Here is a 20,240-nt window from a genome sequence, read left to right on the forward strand (position 1 = left end):
CATGTCACAAAGGATTGAAAAATATCACTTTTTATTAGTTTACCACATATCACCAACAGTTACTTTCGAAGTATATATAGAAAGAAAACTTTTCCATCATAGCACTCTGAAAAGAACAAGCACGCGCACTTTCTTCTTGTTAGCTTCGTCATAGCATTGTGCCTATTCTCTAAAAGTTAAATTATATCTATGCACCTACATTGGCTAAAAGAAGTAGCTTTCGTACATTACTTGATGAGAGACGGGGATAAGAACTTGTGCTTCTGACTACCTAAACCTGTTATTATGCACAGTAGTAATCAAATAGAAGACCATACAAGAATTTAACACAGTCTATGGTGGAGCACTCGCTCATATTTTTGTTCTCATAATAAATAATTAACTAAAATGACCTCATGCTATTAACGGAAATAATATTTATATTAATACATTTAAATATCACATTTTAAATGTAATACTGATAATGTCTGGCATATACATGGGTCCTTCAATATATAAATTTCTCTAAGTTGTAAAAAAAATTATTTTTTAAAATACATTTGTAAGCTATTCATACATGTATAGGTGGATCTTTTTCACCTCTCCACATAATCCCCATTGAAATTCAGGCATTTATCTTACCAGTCCATCAATGTGTCCAAATTCTTTTCAAAAAATCACAACTCTGACTATATAGCACTCTCCTCACATTCTTCATCACCAGGTCGCTTATGTGGAAACTGAACTCTTTCTCAAGGAAACACAATTCGACATAAGCGACCTGGTCTCTTCTTCTTGGCGATAACGCCTACACCCACTCAGCACGCAAATAAGACACAGAATTGAAGACTCGCTGTAGAAAAAAATGTAAGTACCAAAAACAATAGTTACTGTAACAGTAGAGACAAAAGATAGTAAATTGTGCCCAAGCCTTACAAAATGGAAAAATACTATTACTTAGAAATACAACCTAGCATATAACAAAGTCAAGCTATGTATTAACTATGTCGATCCCGGCGTCCCCCCACAGGGAACATAAAATATGACGACATTATTATTTCTTTACAGCTTTAAAATCAGACTGGCAGCATGGAAAACTGTTTACAGGAAATGATCATAGATGGGTAGTTTTCAAGTTGTAAAATTGTAAAGAAATAATAATGTCGTCATATTTTATGTCCTCTGTGGGGGACGCCGGGACCGACATGGTTAAAATCTAAGGCATAAACATATTTTTTTAAAAAATAAGTGAAACAATTTCAATCTGTCATTTACATTGTTTTCTACAGCGAGTCTTCAATTATTGTGCAAACGGCTGCCCCACTCTTCATACAGCCTCTATTTAGCGCCCAGTTATTTCCATCTTTTTCCGGTGTTACAGTCCATTACAAGGTGAACGTTTCGAAACAGATGAAGAAAGGAAGCTGAATGTGAAGAAAGTGCTAGATAGCCAGAGCTCTGATTTATTGCAAAAGGTTCGGACAAATTGATGCAACGATGAGATAAATGCCTGAATCTCAATGGGGATTATGTGGAGAGGTGAAGGAGGACCCACCTACACATGTGTGCATTAGTTTACAAATGTATCTTAAAAATAAATATTTTACAGCTTAGGGAAACTTATATATTGGACGACCCACGTATTTGTTATTACTTTCAAATTTGGATAAAGGAATGAATACCTTAGGAATACTTGGGATAAGTTTATGGAAGGAGTATTCGACGTACGTTGTTCATCAATCAATAAAAACTCGCCTAAATTCAAAAAATAACTAATTGCATATAATTTCCGTCTTATCCTAAATTGTCTCGAAATTCAAACAAAATCACGAAGAAATATGGGTTTCAGGTCAGCTACAAATTTCCAGTAAATACTGAAAAACATTTTACAGGCTACAAAAGCTATTTTGTGAATAACACCGTACCTGTCAGGGGCGGATCCAGGACCGACTTCTGGGGGGGGGGGCGATGGGTTGTCATACTGCTACTTTTAAGGGCTCAAACTTTGGGATGACGTTTACTTATATATATAAAATAAGAAAGTTTCCTCTTCGGGGGGAAGGGGCGATCGCCTGGATCCGCCCCTGGTACCTGCTGGTATCAAGCATATTTCAATTCAGGCATTTTTGATGCTTCATAAATTGGTGTCATAAGAGGAATATAAGAAATAGGGTTAAAGAATACATTCCTGATTCTAAGGATCATAATTCAATGGATTCTGGTATACAAAAAAGAGTCTCCGTGATGTCTATTTCAAATAGTAACTTTATTTTCTGGCCAAGTTGACAAGCGTTTTGTTGGTTTGGAATTTTGCAGCAGTTAAGGCTTGGTAACGTGTCATTTTAGCATCATTACTACAAAGTGGCCTTTTCTTTTAAGTGGTGAAATTATTTCTGAATAGCGACTGATGTAAATAGTTTATTTTTAGTGTGTATAATTACTTTTTTTAAGTTTATTATTATTTATTTTGTTTAAAAAAATTAAAATAAGGAGACCCCAGCAAGTAAATTCAATAACTTTGATTTTCAGTTCGTTGAAAGAAGAAAATTAAAGTGAACTTTACATGAATTTTAGAAGCAATGCTTCTGTATCCCTTGATGGAAGAAGGCAGCAAATAGGCTGCTGAATCATATCAAGATTAAGCTTCATTAACACTTCAAAAACTTCTGAATCATATCAAGATTAAGCTTCATTAACACTTCAAAAACTTCTGAATCATATCAAGATTAAGCTTCATTAACACTTCAAAAACTTCTGAATCATATCAAGATTAAGCTTCATTAACACTTCAAAAACTTCTGAATCATATCAAGATTAAGCTTCATTAACACTTCAAAAACTTCTGAATCATATCAAGATTAAGCTTCATTAACACTTCAAAAACTTCTGAATCATATCAAGATTAAGCTTCATTAACACTTCAAAAACTTCTGAATCATATCAAGATTAAGCTTCATTAACACTTCAAAAACTTCTGAATCATATCAAGATTAAGCTTCATTAACACTTCAAAAACTTCTGAATCATATCAAGATTAAGCTTCATTAACACTTCAAAAACTTCTGAATCATATCAAGATTAAGCTTCATTAACACTTCAAAAACTTCTGAATCATATCAAGATTAAGCTTCATTAACACTTCAAAAACTTCTGAATCATATCAAGATTAAGCTTCATTAACGCTTCAAAAACTTTTGAATCATATCAAGATTAAGCTTCATTAACACTTCAAAAACTTCTGAATCATATCAAGATTAAGCTTCATTAACACTTCAAAAACTTCTGAATCATATCAAGATTAAGCTTCATTAACACTTCAAAAACTTCTGAATCATATCAAGATTAAGCTTCATTAACACTTCAAAAACTTCTGAATCATATCAAGATTAAGCTTCATTAACACTTCAAAAACTTCTGAATCATATCAAGATTAAGCTTCATTAACACTTCAAAAACTTCTGAATCATATCAAGATTAAGCTTCATTAACACTTCAAAAACTTCTGAATCATATCAAGATTAAGCTTCATTAACACTTCAAAAACTTCTGAATCATATCAAGATTAAGCTTCATTAACGCTTCAAAAACTTCTGAATCATATCAAGATTAAGCTTCATTAACACTTCAAAAACTTGAATAATTGGTTCCTATAGATCAATACGTTCTCTTTTCTAGCTATTTTATTCTTTCGGTTCAGTGGGAACACTAAAGCATGATTATGGCATGGGAGATCCGGTTTCGATTCCCGCTCGGAGCTCATGTGGTTCGGATTCCACGTTAATTAGTAGGTACATGTCTCATATAGCGTCGCTGCTGAAAGGGACGCTAAACTAAAATCAACTCAACTAAAGCACGATTATTAACGAGGTTCGAATATCTCTGTGTTCATGACGTGTGGCTTGGATTTCAAGCATATTAGGATAACATATTTCTGTTTGTAATTCAAAATTTTGGTTTCTTATTGTTGAACATGGAAGAACCACACGGCTGGCTCAATAATAAATCACTTTTATAAATTATGGTGCCTATTTTTAGGTACTAGGATACTGTCGTGATTATTGAACTAAAAAAGTATCAATAAAGCTTTTTACTTCGTTTTTTTTTTTTTATTTTTTTAAGCCTGGAAGCATTGTAGAACACGTTAGTATGGTTGCACGCCTTTCCGCGTCAAGACATAGGATATGATGACGTTATAACTTCTAAAAAAATATTTTTTGTTATACCTATTTTTATTATTTTTTGGCGGACTTCCTTTTGCATCTAGGAGACTGAAATTTTACACGCATGTTCAGTGCACCTTTAGTATTTTTCAGATTTGTTTCAGATCCCTGCGTTAAAACACGGGGGTCCAGAGGGGCAAAATGATACAAAAGAAGGATATTTTTTTAACAAAAAATCCCTTTCTTCGCAATTTTCCCGCCTCAGATACATGATGGAGACATGTGAATGGTACTGTTTGAAAAGCTGTTCTATATTGAAGAGAATAGTGGACGAACCATGATCCTAGTAAAAATAGAAATGTCTCGGGAAATTTTTATATTACACCTGGGTCTTTTGGAGTAATCTTGGACATTGTGGGGCTCATTGATAAATATTTTTTCTCTCCATTACTACTCAAGATAGAAGCTTGAAATCTGGCACACACATTTAGTACATCCCTTAATATTTTCAGTTGATTTTGAGATCTGTGCGTTAACACAGGGGGAGGGATCCAAAGGGGCTCAAAGTTTGAAGAAAAAAATCAGAAAAAATACCCGATTTCTCTCAAAATTTCCCGTCTCAGAAACATAATAGGGAAATGTGAATGATACCGTTTGAAAGGCTGTTGTATTCTGAAAATAGTGAGGTACGAACCATGATCCTAGGATAAATAGGAATGATGCTGTAGTTGCTTGACTGTAAATCTATAATTTACATTAAAAAAAAAAAGCCATAATTTATAAGGGTTAAATACATACACATCACGTATTGAATTGTCTGAAAATCTTTTTATCTTCGTTAAATGCAACTACGAAAAACAGTAATCAAAATCTGCTACTCACTGTCAGATAACATTTGATTGGATATTGATTATTTTGTTCCCTCAATTAATGAGGGAATAGGGAAAATACTATAAATGCCTAACCTATATCTTTTCGTTGCAGGTAGCGAAAGCGATTGAATACCTTCACCAGCAGCATATAATATATCGTGATCTAAAGTCAGAGAATGTTCTTGTATGGCAGATGCCTCCACCGTTCCATACAAATCCTGACAGCTCTGTACATGTAAAGTTGGCGGACTACGGTATGGCTTCGAAATCTAATGGGTTTTACAAATATGCATAACTTAAAGAGTGAACGTTAAATTTATACTGTTCCCGAATCCAACGTAAATTCTAACGACTTTTTTTTAGGGTTTTTCTCAGTGCTATCAGAATAATGTCGGAATGTTACTTTTAATTTTAGTCTTTGGTCGTTTACCTTCCAAATTTTCGATTTCCGTGTGAGCATTGTTGTTTCGATATAAAATGACCTTTCGACTGTGCCTTAAACTTTGTTAATAATTAATTAACTAAATATGAAAAGTTTTTGTGGCTCGTATGTAGCTAGCATACTGTATATGACTTTACTTTGTTTTATATAAAATGGCGCCCACGAACAATAGAGTGCTATTTCTCAGGTCAAAATAAAGCGAAAATCGTATGTAATGGCATACCTTCTAGGGCCTGCTTCAGCCGGTATAAGGAATCAAAATTTCACTATATTGCAACGTCGCAGATTAACTTGGAACCATTAATATTACTGTACGAATGCATCAGGCAGTTACGTCAATTGTTATGCTGATGATTGTGGTTAGTGTCAACGTATATCAACTTCAACTTCCATCTGGAAAGAATCGATGCAACTATTTGATAGGTTGGTACATCTTCTTTGTCGTTCTTTATTTTCTTCGACGTTGCCACATAGTACAATTTACGTCTCTAGATGAGGACGCGAAAGGTGTACAATTACAGTGAAACCTGTCAACTTGGCCACCTGCTTATCTTGGCCTAGTTCGTCTTGAACCTGCATTTTCCCATAAGACATTCGTTACTTACTACTTTATAAGTTGGCCACCTGTCTATCTTGGAAGTTGGCCACACTGAAGCAATGTTTACCCTATGATGATAATGATAAATTTACCTGTGTATCTTGGCCACGAAAAATACAGTTTTGTTATTTTCTTAACTCTTTCGAATTCCCATATGAGAGGCAGATGTTCTGTATTTGTGACTGGACACAAAAAAGCATAGATTTGCACGATTTGTTCTTGGAGGTCAATGGCCAGAACACTACCCTCATAAAGGGGTGGTGAAGGAAGATGTGAATAAGAAAAAGCACGTACAGGACCAGGAAATGGTTGTACGTATTGTTTAGCCTGTCTGTTTTGGTAAAACCATTAGCTATATCAACTCCTCTCATCAGTGGGGGAGCTTTAGTAATTCCGGAAAATTCTCAAGGTTAAAACTAACCATCTCAATTGTCAACTATTGGCACCTGTCGGCTTGTCAAAAGATAGCGGAGTTTTTGAGATATGAATTCCCTCAAGATTTTCTCAAAACATCTTTTACTCCGAGGGAAACACTTCTAGCTCATTAACAAGAGGTAGTTAACTACAATATTAGAATGTGCATATCTGGCAAAAAGAATAAAGCAAATATGTCTAGAATGAACCACCATTCAGTAACAACTGAAAAGAAGTCATATAAATTGCATATGCATTTCTCAATTTATAACTTAGCTTTTCTTGTTTTCAATCTGAAAAACTCAGTGAGCTATAATATCAATTTCAATAAACTTATATTTTATGGTTGTTTGTGTTATTGTGTTTTCAATCCGAATAATGCAATGTACCAGACTAGTTTTCAGGAAGAGAAAGGTATGCACATATATTAAACATACTATCAAGGGCGCCGATCCTGGGGGGACCGAGGGGGCCCGGGCCCCCCAAAGCTCATGTGGCCCTCTATTTTATTTATGAGTATACAATATTTGATATTTGAGTGCAATTTGTCTTAAAATCTTCATATATATATATATACCTTCTGCATCTGAATTCCCCCCCCCCCCAAATTTACAGAGAAATCGGCGTCCTTGCATACTATAGTAATATTTTCTAGTACTGTATATTTTTATGATTACTCTATATTTATTATTTATAAGTAGCTGTTGTGCCACTGCTTATTAAAATATTACAATCAAGTAATACTAGAAATCCTATTCTAAAAATACACAAATCTCACTTATTTTCTGTAAGTTGGCCACCTGTCTAAGTTGGCCACTTTTCGATGGAACCGATGGTGGCCAACATAGACAGGTTTCACTGTATATATTTTTTCCCTTTATTTTGATTTGTAGATTAGCGCTCTGTAGTCCGTGGGCGCCATTTATTTTAGAACATCCGATACATATATATATATATATATATATAATATTACTATCCAGTCTGCTTCCTGATGGCTGAGCACCTATCTAGAGAATGACAAGTATTTGACTGGTCAGGAAGTGGACTGAATAGCGTAGTAATTACTGCACCGACACGCTAAGCCGGAGACCCAGATTCGAATATTTTTCACTTTTTGAATTTAATTAAGTTCGCACCTGTAGTAGATGTGGTACATACACAATGGAAGAATTAAAATAGAAGTACTTAGCTTTCAAGCTACGAAAACTCGTCATTAGAATTTAGGGAAGGGAAGAGAAATGGTTGGGTATACTACAAAAAAAATAATAAGGCGTTACCGATATATACATCGTCCGACAGTTAAGTAATGAGACTGATTTTATTGTGGCGAAATAGTGAATGCAATTCGTAAACCAATATGTGCGTTCGAAAGGGTAATCTCTCCTTTACAATCTAGCAACACAGTATTATTCGAAGCATGACCGGGAAATACGACGCCATTAGCAAAGTCACTGAGAGGCCCTTGTCACGCTAGCAACATGGAGCAGAGAGCGAATGTCAAATTCTATGTTAAACTGCTACAGAGAGTGTATGGAGATACAGAGAAACTTCGACTTCAAAAGTAAAAAATGAAGACAATGCTCCTGTATTTCTATGACAGTAAAAGTATCATTCGTCATGAATTTATATCTGAAGGTCACATAGTGAATGCCAAGGTTTATTTATAAATGTTGTGGAGTGTTTCATCTTTGGTCACAATAAAATCAGTCGCATTACTTAATTGTGGGACGATATATCTATCTATCTATAATATACTTTGTATATTACTAGTATATATAAAAGTAACATTAGATATACAGTCAAATATATTTTTATATTTATATTTAACTGATCATGAAAATATGTAATTATAGGAAAACAAGTCTTATTTGATGAAATGGACTAAAGATTTCTTTTGACTTTTTATTATTTGAAAACAAAACACAATAACACAGAGTGATTATAAAGATTTATCGGGCTTAAGAGGACTTTATTACAAAATGTATAACACACACAATAACGAATGATACATGAAAATAAACAGAAATTAACCAAGTTTAATACATACTGTTACAAAGATTCGATATGGCTTCTTTCGTCAGACGACGCACCTCTATGCAGTAGTGTATGAAATTAAATTAAATTTTTCAGTTTAACGTCTCACAATTATGTCCTCAAGGCTAAGAGAGACTATGATTAACTCGTAACCGGCACATTTTTTTTGTTACACTAAAGGAATAAATGGGTCCCTGGGACCCAGCATAAACTATATATGTTTAACATAATACATATACATTCAAAAATCATTGTAACACTTATGCATGCACATGTGACTTTCTTGAAAATATTGACACTTTTCTGAGTTTTTAATGAAATACAAAATTTAGAGATAAATACTCTATAACCTATTCATTAGTACTCGAAGGGTTACGTAATAAAATTAAGCGTCATTTTGGCACCGTAATTTTACTTTAGGATTTATAAAATTATTATTATTTTGAATTCGATAGTTCATTATCTCATCTTACTGCAATAGTTTGATTGAGTTCTTAATATAGTAAAAAACTGCAATGTGTTCGGAAAGCAAATTAAAATTGTGGCATTTGTAAGGGAGAAGACAATTCTGATTTTGATATGTGCAGTGCTTTTCCTATTAGCCCAGGTAAATGGCATTTCATTATATTATGTTGTGGTGTTCTACAACGGATTGAAGGCTTATTTGTCTAATTTTATCGATTCTTTTCATAAAAAAAATATTTGAGCGTCGCTTTCGTCTGCACTTGATTCAGACTCAGTTTCAGGTTCACTGCACTCAAGTTCACTTTTAGATCCACTAATGTCTTCATCGCCACTTGACACTTCACGAAGTACATGTTCTACTTCTTCCTCTACAATAATCTTAGCGCAAGCCACTCCTGTGAACTTCTGAAGCACTTGTAAAAATGTTACACTAAAAGAACATATGGGTCCCCAGGACCTGAATAAAGCCAGTTCACAGAAACCGTAGACACAACAAGTACCTACCTTGTACTGTCTGAACGAGAATTGCAGCGTACACAAGTACTCGATAATCACTGCAGTAGTGCCAATACAAGCGGAAAGAGAGGCAAAATAAAATTGGCTTGGGTCCCCAAGACCCATGTATTCCGGTTATGGGTTAAGGCAGGTGAACGATGATGAAAGAATTGGAGGAATGAGGAAGTTGGAGGAATGAGGAAGTTGGAGGAAACGGGAGAACCCTGAGAAAACCCACGGACACGATGTTCTTCACAACAAACTAATTTCGCCGGGGATCGAACCAGGGGCCCCTATGCAGTAATTTAGTTCTTCTCACATGCACTCTAGCATATCCCTACTAATGGTCGTAAATTCGAGTGTAATGCGATCTTGAAGTTCACCAAAGTTGTTGGTAATGGAGATATATACCTTGTGTCTTTCATATTCACCTAAATGAAAAAAAAAAAAAAAAAACATACTTAGAGATCGGGAGATCAAGGAGGCCGTGAGGAAAACTCTCCGTTATTATCAGTACTTTGCACAATCCAAAAGCGTTGGGAGTTCTTCGTTCAGGCAGCGACGTACTTCAATGTGCCAATGGGATGTTGCCCCATCAAGTCGGAATATGAAGTTATTGAATACTCTTTCACTTTACATAGCCACAACTGTAGCATATCAGGAAATGACATTCCTTACATTGTTCTCCTTTAAGAAAACTAGACACTGACACATCTTTGATTTAGACACTGCAGCAAACACATTTAAACACATCCACTTTTACCTTTACACAAACAGGCAGTGTCCTGAAACTGTCGAATACTATTTCAAAATGTTTTGGTGATCTGAATTGCTGTTGCAAACTGTCTACGAAATGGACGTTGTATGGGCACAAAGGAAAAACACTTCTTATTCCAAAACATAGAATACTTCCTGCTGCATAAATGCCATTTTGGAAACTAGGTTTGTGCTGCCATCTGTCGCGTGGAGTCAGGATTAAGAATATGAGAAGTACTTTCAAGTATGTTCTTCCGTTCCATAATTAGCACAAACGTGTATTGCATTAATAATAATTTCTGATATATTTCAACTTAAAAACCCCATGAATTATTTGTAATCATTTTTTTATGTAATGTATATTATTTTGTGTATTTGAAACCATTTTTTAATTTGATTTATAAATATTTATTTTCACATAATACCAATGAATACGAAACAACTTAAACTTTATTTTAGTTAATGCATGTATTGACTAATTGATCTGTTCTTCTGTCTAAAAGGAATCAGTCGTCTTACGCTTCCATCTGGTACTAAAGGTTTTGGAGGAACAGAAGGGTTTATGGCACCCGAGATAATGCGCTACAATGGAGAAGAGGAATACACAGAAAAAGTAAGTATTCACGCCAATACTTCCGGTAGTTGCTGAATGATTCAGTTAATTTTTAAACTTTGGTGGTAATTTGTGTTACATATTATATCTACATCATGGAATTCCAGTGAATTGAATTCATACTAAAATATGCACTTAACTTTTCCCGCTAATCAAAAAAATCTTATTACTAAGAACTGAGATGTAATACTTTAAACTTAACATAAAATTGAATATAGTATAAACATAACTTATTTCGAAAGCAAATTGGAAGGAGAGGGTTTTGTAGCAGCAATGTGGTACCAGTTCATTCTCTGACGAATGAACTTGGGTCAATGATAGTTTCCATTTTCTCCTGCAGTAGAAATTCCGATGTCGGGCAATAGTAATTAGAGGTGTCCTGCAGTTCGAATACAACCGGTGATGGAAACATGACATTTCCTAGGTAACTGGCACATTCAAATAAATGAATCAACCCCCATATTTAATATTTATATCAAGTAAGTAGAAGGCCTACCATCTGTTGTTCCTCAGTGCACAATTGCAGAACTTCTACTCTAGTAAATGTCGTCAGAAAATTCATATTCTTTCAAAAGTATTTTCGTGAAGGATTAGAGAAAACACCATACGTTGTTTGTGACTTGGTATAAACGTCAAATATACAGTATAACATCTTTGCTCGAAGCAAAAATAACTAATACTCTCACTGTCAGTTACAAGATATTTCGTTACATGTTTTTTTAAAGAATGATTTTGTCTTTGTGTGTAAATTAACCCAAATCTTATAATTCTAGGTGGATTGCTTCTCATTTGGCATGTTTGTGTATGAACTTCTGACGTTGCATCAGCCATTCGAAGGGCATGAGTCAGTGAAAGAGTGTATTCTGGAAGGAGGAAGACCGCCTCTTACTTACAGAGTAAGTAGGTAAAGTAGGTATACCTTAGTACGAATTTATTCCAACGTTTGTGCAGGATAATGACTATAAATATTATCTATGAATAGTCTCTCATATTTTATATACAGGGTGAACCATTTTAATCAATCCACGGAAATATCTGAAAAATTATAAAACATAGAAGAAATGTTTGAAGTATACGTTATATATTGCTAAGGGGGAAAACAATTCCGCCAAAAGTACCCCTCCCCACCCCCCGTAAATGGGGGTAACTTTGAAATGTCAAATGAGAACGTGGGTCGAGTAATACCTCGTTCGAAAGGTCTTGGAAAATTAAGTAACGCTGTACCAAAAGATGTTTCATATGGAGCACCAGTTTCAAAATGGCCGCCATGATATGGTTCGGAAACTCCAGTACCCGTAGTATGAAAACCATGGAAGGTAAATGAATGGAACAAAAATGAAATACGTAAATATCATTGGCCATATCGAATGGAGTGGTCCCTGTAATCCCGGAGGCCTCCCTGAAGGACTCTTGGGGGCTAACTTCAAAATTTCAAATAGTAGCATAAGTCGAGTGGTACCTCGTTCGATAAGTCTTGCAAAATCAAACATCTTGCAGGAGAAAACGATTGAGGTGAAATGGCACTGTTCTCAAAAGGCCGCTGAAACATAGTATCTGTGCAGAGAAAACCCGTAGTAATACCCGTAGTACCCGTAGTATGAAAGCGATTGGAGATAAATCAACAGAAGAAAAACTGGAGTAGGTAACTGACTTAAGGCACATCGAGAGGTGTTGTCGGAGTGACTCCAAGGGCCAACTGAAGGGTATCCGGGGTCAACTTGAAAATTCCAAATAGCAACTTGAAGCGAGTAACATCACGTTAGATAGACAAAGGAATATTAAACAGCTTCTGTAAGAATATTTTCGACATAAGATACCGTTTTGAAAATGATCGCCAAGACATGGTGACTGTGTCGAAGAAAACGTCTAGTGCCCATAGTATGAATACGGTTAGAGATAAATGAAAATAACCGAACTTAAATAGGAAAACCACGGACGGTATTCCATGGCTCGAGAATGATACAACAGAAGTAAAAATGTTAGAGTAAAATTGCCATAATGTATAAAGAGAAATCCAAATCCTACAAAATAATCTCTTTCTGCGCTCTGTATGTAAGTGGGATGGAAAGTAACTGTGAAAGTTCAAATGAGAACTCTACTTTAATTCGCAAATTAAGGCTATGCTACAAATAGGTATGGTGTGGTTGAAACATTTGTTTGTAAGGATGACGCTGTAGTGACTAAAAAAAGGTGAAATTTTATTTGAATGGTAACGCATATCTGTATGGCTGAGTATGATTTGATGCGAAAACAGAAGGAACGTTATACGAAAGAAGTTGTCGAATAATGTAGTTGCTGGAACTTACAAACGTATGAATTTGCTAATCTCCGTCGCCACAGAAACTTTTATGCAATGCGTGCTGGTTATTCGAAAAGCATTTCGGGGATATACGTACACACTGTTTCGTCCCTCAAGCTCACAATATGACATGAGTGCTAATAGTTAATCAAAATGTAACTGGCCATCCGCATTAACTCAGTGCACCAATTCTCTATCCCTGAAGTCTGCATTCCAAACAGCATTGGGTAGATCAAGCGTGCGCCTGAACCATTGTCCGGTTGGACATTGAAATTTTGAAGTTAGCCCACAAGACCCCTTCAGGGAGGGCACTGGGATCACAGGGATCACATCATTCGATATGCCCTATGATATTTACGTATTTCAACTTAGTTCCATTCATTTACCTTCCATGGTTTTCATACTACGGATACTGGAGTTTCCGAACTATATCATGGAGGCCATTTTGAAACTGGTGCTCCATATGAAACATCTTTTGGTACAGCGTTACTTAGTTTTCCAAGATCTTTCGAACGAGGTATTACTCGACCCATGTTCGCATTTGACATTTAAAAGTTACCCCCATTTACGGGGGGTGGGGAGGGGTACTTTTGGCGGAATTGGTTTCCCCCTTAGCAATATATAACATGTACTTCAAAACATTTCTTCTATGTTTTATAATTTTTCAGATATTTCCGTGGATTGATTAAATGGCCCACCCTATATATATATATATATATATATATATATATATATATATATATACAGATGGTGATCAGAAAAATGGAAACACCTGTAGTTGGCAACAAGTCAGGTGTATGGGTTGGCAGTGGGGTCGTAGCGCCCGCAGCGCCGGACCGCTGGTGGTGGTGTGTTACGTCAGGCGCAGTGTAACAGCAGTGTCCAGTGGCTGCAGCAGACGGAGGTAGTGTAAAATGGGAAACCTCTCAGATTTTCAAAGAGGGCAAATTGTTGATGTGCGGTTATGTGGAGTGAGTGTGACGGCAGTGGCTACTGTGTTAGGTGTGTCGCGTGGGACAGTGTCGAAGGTGATGACGGCCTACACAACACACGGGAAAACCATATCGGGGAAGCGGAACAGTGGGCGGAAGAAAATCATGAGAGACAGGTCACGTCGGGTATTAAAACGCATTGTCACGCAGAACCGTCGTGCCACTGCGGAGCAAGTGACGGAGGAACTCAATCAGCACCTCTCCCACCCTGTTTCAACAATCACAGTCCGCCGCGAATTACATGACATGAAGTTACGGGGTCGTGTTGCACGGGCCAAACCGCTCATCAGGGACCATAAGCTTTCGCATGCCGCAAATAGTGCCGCGACCATGCAACTTGGACCGTTGAGGACTGGAAACATGTGATATGGTCGGATGAGTCATCCTTCACCCTATTCCCAACCACGGGCCGTGTTTATGTGTGGAGAACGCCCAAAGAAGCTTATGATCTGCAGTGCCTCCACCCAATGTGAAACATGGCGGCGGCTCGGTGATGCTGTGGGCCGCCATATCATGGTTTTCATTGGGGTCACACTTAGCGGACGAATCACTGCCAACGATTATGTCGCAATTTTAGGAGATCACTTGCATCCTATGGTCCGGATGTTGTTCCCGGACAATGACGCCATCTTCCAGGATGATAATGCACCCATTCACACAGCTGGCGTTGTTGCAGCGTGGTTTGAGGAACATCGGCGTGAAGTTCAACACCTCCCCTGGCCCGCCCAATCCCCAGATCTCAACATAATTGAACATCTGTGGTCCGTCTTGGAAACACGACTCCGGCGACGATTTCCACCTCCATCTTCTCTCACAGAACTGGCCGATGCCCTGCACGAGGAATGGTCTAAAATTCCACTTGCTATTTTCACGATTTCTATGCCTCCATCCCACGTTGCATCAAGGCTGTTCTGAAGGCGAAAGGTGGCCCGACACCATATTAATCTGGTAAGTTGCAATTTCGTTCAGGTGTTTCCATTTTTCTGATCACCATCTGTGTATATATATCATCAATCTCGCTCCTATTTTTTTTCAAAATGTTGCGTAAAGCAAAGAATAACAAAAAGATCTGTGTAATATTGTGGTAATTCTAATCTTAGATTTTTTTTAGTCAAGTCTGATTTTCATTTTAACGGTATAAGTATCTAAACCAAACCAAACCACGTGGCGCAACAGCCCATTTTGTGGGCCTTAGCCTGCTCCAGCGCCATCTGCTAGCGACCAGTTGAACTACGTCTAACCTAGTAGCGAGCACGTGGTCAGGGCGCTGCGACGCTCTGTCACTAACAGGCACCTCAGGAGCTTTCTAGACCTAGTCGCCGTCACGTGACTCCCCTATTTGCCTCACGACGCTGGCTGCACGCCGGAAATTGGGAAGCACAACGATTGGGTCGTGGTGTAATTTGTCTTATGCATTGATGACAGCTTCGCTTACATAATTAAAACTCAGTATAGAAAGTTGGCACAAACATATTTTTTTTTTTTTTTTACTTGTTAAATTCTAAAATTTGTTCTAAAACTTCTAAAACCTAGACTCAAAAAAATTTTAGTACTGCATGTGGCTTTATGTCACGTCCACAAGTTTTTAAATTATCAACCTCAAGAAAAATCTTGATATAAAATCTTAAGTAATTTTATAGATGATGTCCAGTGGTACTCAAAAAAATAAACTACGCAAAATCTATGTCCGTTGTCATCATAAACATAACTTTAAGTACTATACTCTGCGTTTATCAATCTTCGATTTAAATTATAGCAAAAAAGACTAATATTTCTGTATGTTAAACACTATTCGTTTCAAGTTTAACACCGCTGAAGGGGAGGGTGTTCGGCATAATTGTTACAGGACTAGTAAAAGATTATTGGTCACCATTACTTCTTCTCTAAAATAAGAAGTAATTATAAGGCCAGAGACATCGCATTAAAAAAAATCAACGACATATTGTAGTCGCTAACGCTGTCGCCTTTAGTGCTAGTAGTCACAGGTTCGATTCTCGATCTAGAAGGTGTAGCTGCTTTTTCAGTCCAGCCTTCTTGAGTGAGGGTTTCCTGGATTTTCCTCATTCACACCAGGCAAATGCTAGGATGGTACCTAACATATAGCCCCAGACTGCTTCCTTCCTTCCCTATTTCTTTCTTCCTTCCCCGTTTTTCCGGATAGTGTACTCACCGAGAGATGTTATCCTTCATACATGACGGGTTTAAAACCATGGCATAGATCCCTGTATGCTCAGAAATATGTTTAAATGAAAAAGCAGAAAAAAGGTACCGGTGTGTATCAACAGAAAAAAAGCACGGTGATATATGATGTATTAATACTAGTAGTATGATATGATATGTAATATTAGTAAGTATTATTGTATGTTTAATAAAACATTAGCAAATTTTATTTGTTTCTTGATGTTTATGTTTTTTACAGGAGACGCTTTACCCTACATATATGCTGGATTTGATGGTGAAATGCTGGTCCCAGCAACCAAGAGACCGTCCTTCAGCCAGCCAAATTGTTTCAATCGCTTCAGCACCTGAGTTCACTCATTTAGCTGATGTTGTGTCGTTAAACCACATGGCACCTGTCATTTCCACGGCCGTTGTTACGATATCGGAAGTGGGAGGTATGGAAACTATTTGTATTTTACCTTTGTTGTATTCATTTCCCTTTAATATAACTGAAGATTAAGTTTGTGAAAAGTGTATCTATTAACGGACGTACACTATAGTTGCAAAATTATCAAAGAAAAAAAAAAAATACCGTATTTGCGAGAATATAGGCCGCACTTTTTCCCAAATTTTGGCTTAAAAAATCATGGTGTGGCCTATAATCGAGATTTTCCCCCTCAGTTCGTAAATTCTCAATTTCAAAATGACATTGTACACGTATCTTGTGGGTTGAAATTAATACCATTACAAGTTACTGCAGTTACTTCTGTAAACCAGCAAAGACTTAAGAACAAAATAGCAGAAAAACATATCTTCTTCGCAAAAATTGCCACCTTCATTGGGTACCGGTAACACCTTACATTGGCACAAAAAGCACTTGTACATTTTTACTTTCATTAACAGGAATACGTATCTTTGATATACAGTATATATAGTATATATGAAATATTTATATATAGTAGCTGTTCTTTAAAAAAAAAAAAAAAAAAAAAGAAATAGAAAGAAAAAGAAAGCAACTTTATTTCGCAAAACTGTCTCAGCTTGTTTGTATCCACCTGAATCACGCACAGTCACTTCCCACCATTTCAGCATCACCAGCGTCTGATTCTGCGCTCTCGCTAGACGATCCAGAATGCCTCTCAGAGTTATTACCACAAAGAAGGTCATCTTCATGAGTCAGCCTTAGTTATGCGAGAGTTAAAGAAGGGGAGGGAGAAAGATATATTTCAAAGTACTGTCTAATTGAACTTTCTCGTAAATTTAGTACCGCAGCCTATATTCGAGATTAACTTTTTTTTTTATAATCTCTGGTTAAAAGTTTAGGTGCGGCCTATATTCGCGCAAATACGGTATGTTTATTTATTTACGAACACACCAGCTGAAAACGCCAGTTTACATTGCAATATCTAACAAGAGATGATAACATAAACAGGGTGTCTACTGATACTGGAAATACTTGAATTATACTGAAATTTAATTTTGATACTGGAAATACTGGAATTTTGATCCACATACTGGAAAAAAAAAATCATGAAACTGGTAATTTATAACAGTACTTTTTTGTAATTGTTTTAATAGTCTTAGAAACAATTTTGTATCTATTAAGATTGTAAATTTTTTTCCAAAGAAAGAGTTGTGTTTAACTGGGATGAGATAAAATCTGTGCCTAAACCAGAACTACTCGAAAGAGGATAAGACAAGACAAGAGTTGTGTTTCCAAAGCAATTTTGTATGCATTTTGTAATTAGACATTTAAAGCAATGGGTGGAGTGGACGGCTGTGAGGGGAGTTGGGAGGCCCTTTGAAAAATGTTAAAAATTCATTGTATTAAAAAAAAAAAAAAATCAGTTAACTGAATTTATTAAAAATAAAATATTCTTTTGATGGAAAACAATTACAAACCTGAAATCATTAATAATGTGATTATTCCTAAAGAACTTTAAAAAAAAATCATTGTATTAGGTACTCAGTAGACACCCTGATAAGGAAATAATAATAATAATAATAATAATAATAATAATAATAATAATAATAAAGTAACGACATCTGAGTAATAACGAGAAAGATTGACAATAGCTGAAAGATTGATAATAGAGAATTTATCCATTAAAATGTCGTCGTAGTGCAGTGTTATGCAGCTTCAGAATTAAATAAATCGAAGGTTGTATGTGACATTTCGTTGATAACATAGGAAGCCTGTAGAACAGAAAGCGTTGAACTACTGGCGGTCTAGGTCGTACTGTATGAAAAAGATTGTATTATATGTTTGTTTGAATTGAATTCGGAAATACAATTCTGAGAGTAGCGTTTCGAACCTGATTTGGTCATATGTGAGCTTGTACAGATATTTGAGATCACTGATTTTATGACAAGTGTCGGGTAGTTGAATATTTAGTATTCGTAACACTTTATGTTTTTGTCTCGGCACGTGTACGAGGTACTTTCAAATGTACTATTGCCAGAAAGAAGTTTAGAACTGAATTTATGGTTCAAACTGTTTAGGATAAGTTCTTTGATACATCTAATTTCTTTTTTTTCTTTTAATTCATTAGATGAATGTTTACCAGGAGCAGAGTTGTGGTTAGGCTGTGCAAATATGCGAGCGGACTTGCTATTAGCTACCAGTAGAGGGTGGCAACAGTATTGTTCACTCACGTTACCTGCCCCACCCACAGCAGCGTGTCAGGTTGGCTCAGCCGTCTGGCTTGGAGACAACGCGGGACAAATTCATGCATTTTTGTAAGTATTATTATTAATTTTTATTCTCTTAATATCTATCGTAATAAATGGTCACCGTATAATGTTAGAAGGTACTTGATTAATTGGGATTTGACAATACGCAACAAACACAGAAAAGAGATCGCTTATATTGTGTGTGTATATATGTCAGAGAAAATGAATGATGAGTTTATTCAATCGAGTGTAAAATACTACTCATAAATATTAAATTCTTCTTCCATCGTTAAGAGATTTTGAGAGCTAAATTCAATTATTATTGTCTTTCGTTCCACTTTGAGATTAAGGGGGCAGACTACTAAATATTTTTCAAAAGCTAACAATTTTTCTTTTGCCTGTTTTTTGTAAGTGAAAAGAGATAATGAAAGGTAACTTACCACAATTTTGGTACCACAGTAACTTACCACACCCGAAAATACGAATCGGAAGAATAATCAATGTTGCCATCCATAGAAATGACAGTGTGGCCAAATTTGAATTACCCAAAACTCTTGGTTAAGTCAGAGACTAGAAAAATAAACTCAACGGTAATTGATGGCTTATCATAATATATGTGTTCCCTGTTTTAAATATTATTTGTATTATAATATTTAAATATTATTTGTATTTATTTTGTAATAACTTATTTATTTTGTGAAAGCTTATATTATTACTACAAAATAAATACAATTATTATTTAAAAAGTAGTTAACAACGAACACAGATATCATGATAAGTCGTCAATTACCGTTGAGTTTATTTTTCTAGTTTCTGAGTTAACTAAGAGTTTTGGGTAATTCAAATTTTGGCCACACTGTCATTTCTATGGATGGCAACATTGATTATTCTTCCGATTCGTATTTTCAGGTGTAGAATAACGTTATCTATTATTGTGGTAAGTTACCTTTCATTATCTCTTTTCACTTGCGTAAAACAGGCAAAAGAAAAATTGTTAGTATTTGAAAAATATTTAGTAGTCTGCCCCCTTAATGATATGTTTTTGAGTATTGAAACCTTGTGGTTCTTTGAAAAAGAAGTTGTAACACCTGTTTTACATTTTAAAGAGCGTAACGAATGGTATTTCCAGGATATTATGAAGGAGAAGTTACTTTTGAAACCTATTAGCAACGTACCACCGAAAAACTATTGTGCATTTTCTGTTGTTTTGCAAACCTAACATTCTGTATGATAACGAAGATATTCTTGAAGTATTTTTAAAATACTCCTAACTAAATTGAATAATTTT

At 35.8% G+C, this 20,240-nt stretch overlaps 1 protein-coding gene across 2 annotated transcripts in view; it reads left to right on the forward strand.

Moving 5' to 3' along the window:
- Lrrk (Leucine-rich repeat kinase) overlaps nt 1–20,240 on the forward strand; it is a 239,580-nt gene that overhangs the window by 198,682 nt on the left and 20,658 nt on the right. For both annotated transcript variants that reach the window (XM_081732781.1, XM_081732776.1), the window contains exons 33-37: nt 5,124–5,265; nt 10,719–10,828; nt 11,602–11,724; nt 16,539–16,734; nt 18,832–19,018. In XM_081732781.1, the coding sequence (XP_081588907.1) occupies nt 5,124–5,265; nt 10,719–10,828; nt 11,602–11,724; nt 16,539–16,734; nt 18,832–19,018 (758 nt within the window). The remainder of the gene's footprint in view (nt 1–5,123; nt 5,266–10,718; nt 10,829–11,601; nt 11,725–16,538; nt 16,735–18,831; nt 19,019–20,240) is intronic.

This window comes from Thermobia domestica, chromosome 1, assembly GCF_964235325.1.
Source record: "Thermobia domestica chromosome 1, izTheDome1.hap1.1, whole genome shotgun sequence".
In the NCBI taxonomy this organism is placed as follows: domain Eukaryota; kingdom Metazoa; phylum Arthropoda; class Insecta; order Zygentoma; family Lepismatidae; genus Thermobia; species Thermobia domestica.